The sequence below is a fragment of the Vidua chalybeata genome, chromosome 32 (genome assembly GCF_026979565.1).
Source record: "Vidua chalybeata isolate OUT-0048 chromosome 32, bVidCha1 merged haplotype, whole genome shotgun sequence".
Lineage (NCBI taxonomy): Eukaryota > Metazoa > Chordata > Aves > Passeriformes > Viduidae > Vidua > Vidua chalybeata.
In genome coordinates, this window is record NC_071561.1 from 1,069,419 (window position 1) to 1,076,245 (window position 6,827).

General features: G+C 67.7%; 2 protein-coding genes across 2 annotated transcripts in view; one reads left to right on the forward strand and one right to left on the reverse strand.

Moving 5' to 3' along the window:
- LOC128801857 (cyclin-dependent kinase 16-like) overlaps nucleotides 1-17 on the forward strand; it is a 7,632-nt gene extending 7,615 nt beyond the window's left edge. The window contains exon 8 of the mRNA XM_053967983.1: nucleotides 10-17. Coding sequence (XP_053823958.1) covers nucleotides 10-17 — 8 coding nt within the window. The remainder of the gene's footprint in view (nucleotides 1-9) is intronic.
- Nucleotides 18-110: 93 nt separating this feature from the next.
- On the reverse strand, nucleotides 111-6,800 carry CFP (complement factor properdin). The gene is made up of 8 exons (XM_053967984.1): nucleotides 6,723-6,800; nucleotides 5,974-6,148; nucleotides 5,334-5,491; nucleotides 3,950-4,126; nucleotides 3,343-3,528; nucleotides 2,052-2,225; nucleotides 1,165-1,362; nucleotides 111-226 (listed from the first exon to the last, which is right to left on the reverse strand). Exons 1-8 carry the CDS (start codon nucleotides 6,787-6,789, stop codon nucleotides 111-113), a joined length of 1,251 nt encoding a protein of 416 aa, XP_053823959.1. The 5' UTR covers nucleotides 6,790-6,800.
- Nucleotides 6,801-6,827: the final 27 nt, after the last annotated feature.

The following is a 6,827-nucleotide window of genomic DNA, read 5'->3' on the forward strand; positions in this document are numbered from 1 at the left end:
ACCCCCCAGCCCCATAACCCCCCCAGCCCCACAGACCCCCAGCCCCACAGACCCCCCAGCCCCATAACCCCCCCAGCCCCACAGATCCCCAGCCCCACTCCCCCCGCCCCTCACGGGTAGTCGGGCAGCACGGGCCGGCACTCGCGGCTGCGGCTCCGGGTGGGGCTGCTCCCACAGGGGGGGGTGCAGAGCCCCCAGTGGCTCCAGTCTGACCAGTTCCCGGGCACTGGGGGGGCGGGGCAGCGTCACCCCCGACCCCACAGCGCCCCATAGGGCAGGGGGGCTCTGTGGGGTGGCTGAGGGTGCCCCTGTCAGGGTCTATAGGGCAGTTATGGGGCTTCAAACAGGATCTATGGGGCAGCTGTGGGGCAGCTATGGGGCTTCAAACAGGATTTATGGGGCAGTTGTGGGGCAGCTATGGGGCTTCAAACAGGACCTATGGGGCAGCTGTGGGGCACGGCAGCTTTAGGGGGTCCCAACACAATCTATGGGGCAGCTCTAGGCCTCCCAGCAGGAGTTCTAGGGCAGCCGTGCGGCATCTATGGGGCAATGTTGGGCTATAGGGCTCCAATGAGAGCTCTGGGGCAGCTATGGGGCAGTTCTGGGTTTCCCCCACGATCTATGGGGCAGTTCTGGGGTTCCCCCAGGATCTATGGGGCAGCCATGGGCCAGCTGTAGGGTGCTATAGGCTCTCAGCAGGATCTATAGGACAGCCGTGGGGATGTTTTGGGGCCCATGGGGAGGCTGTGGGGTTTGCCAGGATCTGTGGGGCAGCCGTGGTGAGGTTGTGGGGCAGCTCTGGGGAGCTTTTGAGGCCCATGGGGCGGCTGTGGGGCCCATGGGGAGGTTGTGGGGCCCATGGGGCAGCTGTGGGGTTTGCCAGGATCCGTGGGGCAGCTCTGGGGAGGCTGTGGGGCCCATGGGGATGTTGTGGGGCAGCTCTGGGGAGGCTGTGGGGCCCATGGGGAGGTTGTGGGGCAGCTCTGGGGAGGCTGTGGGGCCCATGGGGAGGTTGTGGGGCAGCTCTGGGGAGGCTGTGGGGCCCATGGGGAGGTTGTGGGGCAGCTCTGGGGAGGCTGTGGGGCCCATGGGGAGGTTGTGGGGCAGCTCTAGGGAGGCTGTGGGGTTTGCCAGGATCCGTGGGGCCCGTGGGGCAGCACTCACTGACGCAGTTCTGCAGGCTGTAGCACGCCCGCAGCTCGATGCTGCTGCCCTGTGCCGTGGGGCAGGCGGCGCCCCCCGGGCTGTGCCCCACACATTCCCGCGTGCGCCGCTGCTGCCCCACGGCCTTGCGGCAGCTGATGTCGCCCCAGGGCCGCAGGCAGGGGCTCCAGGGGCTCCAGGGACCCCAGTGCACCGGGACTGGGGGAGAGGGGCGTCAGTGGGGCTGGGGACAGCCAGGGACAGGACGGGGCTGGGGGCTCCTTTCCCTTTCCTTTTCCCCTTTTCCTTTGCTTTTCCCCTTTTCCTTTTCCCCTTTTCCTTTGCTTTTCCCCTTTTCCTTTTCCTTTTTCCCCTTTCCTTTCCTTTTCCATTTTCCTTTTTTACTTTCCTTTTTCGTTTCCATTTTCCCTTTCTCTTTCACATCTCCCTCTCCTTTCCCTTTTTAAATTTCCTTTTTCTTTTTCCTTTCCCCTTCTTTCACTTTCCCTTTCAACTTTCCTTTTTCCTTCCTTTTCCTTTCCTTCTTCCCTTTCACTTTTTCCTTTTTCGTGTTCACATTTCCTTTTTTTCACTTCTCCCTTTTCCCTTTCCCCTTTATTTTTCATTTTCCCTTTCCTTTTTCCTTTCCCCTTCTCCCTTTTCCTTCCTCTTTCCCTCCCTTCCCTTCCTCAAGCCCCGCCCACCACCCAAACCACGCCCTCACACCACCCCAATTCCAGCCCCACCCACCAGGCCACGCCCCCACCTTTAACCCCACCCTGCCTCACAAAACCACGCCCACACCCCTTTAAACCCCGCCCGCACGACCACGCCCGACCACACCCCATTAAGCTCCTTCCCCCAGCCACACCCCTTTAAACCCCGCCCCTTTAGGCCCCGCCCCTCACCTGGGCAGGGGTCTCGGGGCCCGCAGACCCCCCGCCGGCTCTCGGGCCCCTCACAGCCCCTCCCCCCGTATTTTGGGGAGGGGGCGTCGCAGGCGCGGCGCTGAACGACCCCGCCCAGGCCGCACGTGACCGGGCAGGGCGTGGCCGGAGACCACGCCCCCCACGCGCCGTCCACTGTGGGGGGAGGGGAGGGGTCAGCGCGGCCACGAGACCCCCCTCCCCTCCCCCCCGCCCCCGGCTGGGGAATTGGGGGGGTCCCGGAGGTCGGGAGGGATTTTGGGGGGCCCCGAGGGGTCTGGGGGGGTTCCAGGGGAGCTCTGGGAGGGTCTCGAGGGGTCCTGGGGGGGTCTCAGTGGTTCCAGGGGGTTCTTGAGGGGGTCTCGAGAGGTCCTGAGAGTATTGGGGGGTCCCGAGGGGGTTCCTGGAGGGTCCTGGGAGGGTCTCAAGGGGTACCAGGGGAGTTTGGGGTGGTCCAGGGTGGTCGCAGTGGTGTTCCGGGGGTCCCCAGGGGGTTCTGGGGGGTCCTGGGTGGATCTGGAGGGGTCTCGAGGAGACCTTGGGGGTCCTGGAGGGGTCTCAAGGAGTTCCGGGGGGGGGGGGGGGTTCCCGGGGGTCTCAGGGAAATCTGGGGGAGTTCCGGGGGTCTCAGGGGGTCCCGGGGGTCTCGGGGAGTTCCGGGGGGGTGGTCCCGGGGGTCTCGGGAAGTTCCGGGGGGGTGGTCCCGGTGGTCTCGGGAAGTTCCGGGGGGGGTCCCGGGGGTCTCGGGGAGTTCCGGGGGGTGGTCCCGGGGGTCTCAGGGGGATTCCGGGGGTCTCAGAGAGTTCCGGGGGGGGTCCCGGGGGTCTCGGGAAGTTCCGGGGGGGTCCCGGGGGAGTTCTGGGGGGGGTCCCGGTGGTCTCGGGGAGTTCCGGGGGGGTGGTCCTGGGGTCTCGGGAAGTTCCGGGGGGGGTCCCGGGGGTCTCGGGAAGTTCCGGGGGGGGTCCCGGGGGTCTCGGGGAGTTCCGGGGGGGGTCCCGGGGGTCTCAGAGAGTTCCGGGGGGTGGTCCCGGGGGTCTCGGGAAGTTCCGGGGGGGGTCCCGGGGGTCTCGGGAAGTTCCGGGGGGGTCCCGGGGGAGTTCTGGGGGGGGTCCCGGTGGTCTCGGGGAGTTCCGGGGGGGTGGTCCTGGGGGTCTCGGGAAGTTCCGGGGGGGGTCCCGGGGGTCTCGGGAAGTTCCGGGGGGGGTCCCGGGGGTCTCGGGGAGTTCCGGGGGGGTCCCGGGGGAGTTCCGGGGGGTGGTCCCGGGGGTCTCACCGGGGCAGGGCGGCAGCCCCGGGCAGGGCTCGCTGTGGGTGTCGCTGCCGGGGCAGGGGGCTCCGGGGGGGTCCCGCGATGGCTCCGGGGAATCGCAGAGGCGGCGGCGGCTCCGCCCCGCGCCCGACCCCCGGCACGAGCCCGAGCAGGGACCCCACGGCCCCCACGGGCCCCACGCGCCCGCCACTGCGGGGGGAGGGGGCAATGGCAGCCCCTCCCCCTCCCCCACCTTTACACCCCTCCCCAGGACCCCCCTCCCCCCAACCCAGGGCTCCCCATTCTGCCCCTCCCCCAAATCTCTCTTCACCCCTCCCCCTCCCCCAGTGCTCCACTTCTGCCCCTCCCCCACCTTCCCACATTCCCCCCCCCCCCCCAAATCTCTCATGGGGGTCCTGGGGGGGGTCTCCCCCTCCTCCACCTTCACCCCACCCACCCCTCCCCCCAAAAAATCTCCCTCTTCCCCCTCCCCCAACTCCCACCGCCCCTCCCCCACCTTCTCACACCCCCCCCCCGCCCCTCCCCCCCCAAAAAAAATCTCCCTCTTCCCCCTCCCCACCCCCACCTCCCCCCGCCCCTCCCCCCCTCCGGTGCGGCCCCTCCCCCTCACCGGGGCACGCGCCCGTTGCCCCCCGGCATTCCCGCGTGTCCTCGCCGGCCCCGGGCCCGCAGGAGCCCCCGCACTGGGGGGCGGGGCTGGAGCAGCTGCGGTGGCGCCGCTGGGACCCCCCCCCGCAGGTGACCGAGCAGAGCCCCCAGGGCGACCACGGGCTCCACCCGCCCGCGACTGCGGGGACAGCGCGGGGACGTCACCCCGTGTGTCCCCAAATCCCACGGTGGCACCTCATTGTCCCCAAATCCCCCCTTGTCCCCTTGTCCCCAAATCCTACAGTGGCACCCCATGTCCCCAAATCCCAGTGCCACTGCGTGTCCCCAAATCCCACAGTGTCACCTCACTGTCCCCAAATCCCAGTGCCACTGTGTGTCCCCAAATCCCCCCCCACAGTGTCCCCAAATCCCACAGTGGCACCTCACTGTCCCCAATCCCACAGTGTCATCTCATTGTCCCCAAATCCCAGTGCCACTGTGTGTCCCCAAATCCCCCCCCATGTCCCCAAATCCCACGGTGGCACCTTATTGTCCCCAAATCCCCCCCCAGTGTCCCCAATCCCAGTGTCACCTCACTGTCCCCAGTCCCACAGTGTCACCGTGTGTCCCCAAATCCCCCCCCATGTCCCCAGTCCCACAGTGGCACCTCATTGTCCCCAAACTCCCCCCCGTGTCCCCAGGTGTCACCAGTGTCATCCCCTGGGGCTTCATTGTCCCCAGATGTCCCCTGTGTGGTGTCACCCCCGTGTCCCCAGATCCCCCCCCCCCCCCCGTGTCACCCCCAGGGTCTCCATGTCCCCCCATCCCCCAGTGTCACCACCACGTGTCCCCAATCTCCCCTGTGTCACCCTTGTGTCCCCATGTCCTCCAATGTCCCCACGTCCCCACTGTCTCTGTGTCCCCACCATGTCCCCATGTCCCAGTGTCCCCCCATGTCCCCTCCTTGTGTCCCCATGTCCCAATGTCCCCACCACGAGCCCCAATGTCCGTCTCACGTCCCCATGTTCCCACATGTCCCCATGTCCCCTCCTTGTGTCCCTGTGTCCCAATGTCCCCATGTCCCCCCATGTCCCCATTGTCCCCATGTCCCCCGTGTCCCAATGTCCCCCAACTGTCCCAATGTCCCCATGTCCCCTCCTTGTGTCCCCGTGTCCCAATGTCCCCATATCCCCCCATGTCCCCCGTGTCCCAATGTCCCCCAACTGTCCCAATGTCCCCATGTCTCCTCGTGTCCCCATTGTCCTCATGTCCCCCATGTCCCAATGTCCCCTCCTTGTGTCCCCATGTCCCCCTGTGTCCGTATGTCCCAATGTCCCTGTGTCCCATGTCCCCCCCATGCCCCCCTGTGTCCTTGTGTCCCCCCCCGTGTCCCCCCCGTGTCCCACCGGGGCAGCAGCCCGTGTCACACGCCCGCAGCTGCCACTCGGGGCTGTCCCCGGGCTGTCCCCCGCCGTGGCCGCGGCTCCGTCCCCTGAGCTGTGTCCCCTCCCCGCACGTCACCGAGCAGCTGCTCCAGGGCTCCCACGGGCCCCAGGCGCCCGAGCTGGGACAGGACAGGGACAGCGGCGTCACCTGGGGCCACCTGGGGCCACTGGGGTCACTGGGGCCACCTGGGGTCACCTGGGGTCACTTGGGGTCACCTGGGGTCACCTGGGGCCACCTGGGGTCACTGGGGCCACCTGGGGTCACTGGGGTCACCTGGGTCACTCGGGGTCACTGGGGTCACTCAGTGTCACCCGAGGTCACTCAGGGTCACTCGATGTCCCCCAGCCCCTCCCAGTGTCCCCAGGTGACCCCGGGCGGGGCTAAGGAGTGGGAGGGGTTTGTTGGGATGGGCGTGGCTCAGGCAATATGGGCGTGGCCACCTCATTGGGCAGGGTGGGTGGGGCCAGTTGTGGGCGGGGTTTAGTGCAAGTGGGGCTAAAACTCTGGGGCGTGGCCACAGGACAGGTGGGCGTGGCTTAGACCAGATTGGCTGACGGTGGGTGTGGCCAGGGTGGGTGTGGCAAGGGGGGCGTGTCTGACCGGCAGCTGTGGCAGTGGCCGTGTGGGCGGAGCCTGTAGCCATAGGCGGGGTTCAGGCAGCAATCGGCCAATGGGAGCTGCTCCTCCCCCAGCGGCTCCGAGCAGGCTCCGCCCTCTCCATCCTCCTCCAATCGCATGAAGCACCAGACGGGCGGGGCCGCTGGGGGCGGGGCCGCTGGGGGCGGGGCCAGGGGTCACCACCAGGTCACCAGTGCTCCCAGTTCCTCCCAGTTCCCCTGTCCCCAGTGTCTCCCAGTGACCTTTAAGCCTCCGCTTTCCCCTCCCTCTACCCAGCTCCCAGTGCCCCCAGTATCCCCCCAGTGCTCTCCCAGTACACCCCAGTATGCCCAGTTCTGCCCTCCCAGTTCCCCCAGTATCCCCAGCTCCACCCTCCCAGTTTCTTCCAGTAACCCCAGTTCCTCCTGGCACCCTCCCAGTTCCCCAATTTCCCCCCTCCAAGTGCTCCCAGTTCTTCCAGTTCCTCCTCCCAGTACCTCCAGTACCCCCCAGTTCCCCCCCCCAGTGCCCCCAGTTACCCCCTCCCAGTTCCCCCCACTAAGTGGTCCCAGCACCCCCAGTTTCCCCCAATTCCCCTCATCCAGTGCCCCCAGTTCTCCCCCCCAGTGCTCCCAGTTCCCCCCGTTTTCCCCAATTTCCCCCCTCCCAGTGCTCCCAGCTCCCCCCCCCAGTACCCCCCAGTTTCCCCCCTCCCAGTTCCCCCCTCCCAGTGCTCCCAGTGCTCCCAGTACCGCCGTGTCCCATCCCAGCGCCGAGCAGAGCCAGGCCCAGGCCCAGGAGCAGCCCCGGGGGCGCCATGGGGGAAGTGGGGGAGGGGCAGCCCGGGGGGGGTCCCC

Excerpts from the sequence above, each read along its gene's own strand:
- CFP (XM_053967984.1), bottom strand. The coding sequence starts at position 6,789 with ATGGCGCCCCCGGGGCTGCTCCTGGGCCTGGGCCTGGCTCTGCTCGGC. Across the intron at positions 5,492-5,973 it reads GGCCACTGCCACAGCTGCCG|CTCGGGCGCCTGGGGCCCGT; the intron begins GTCAGACACGCC and ends GTCCTGTCCCAG. Across the intron at positions 1,363-2,051 it reads GCCCCGAGACCCCTGCCCAG|TCCCGGTGCACTGGGGTCCC; the intron begins GTGAGGGGCGGG and ends CCTCTCCCCCAG.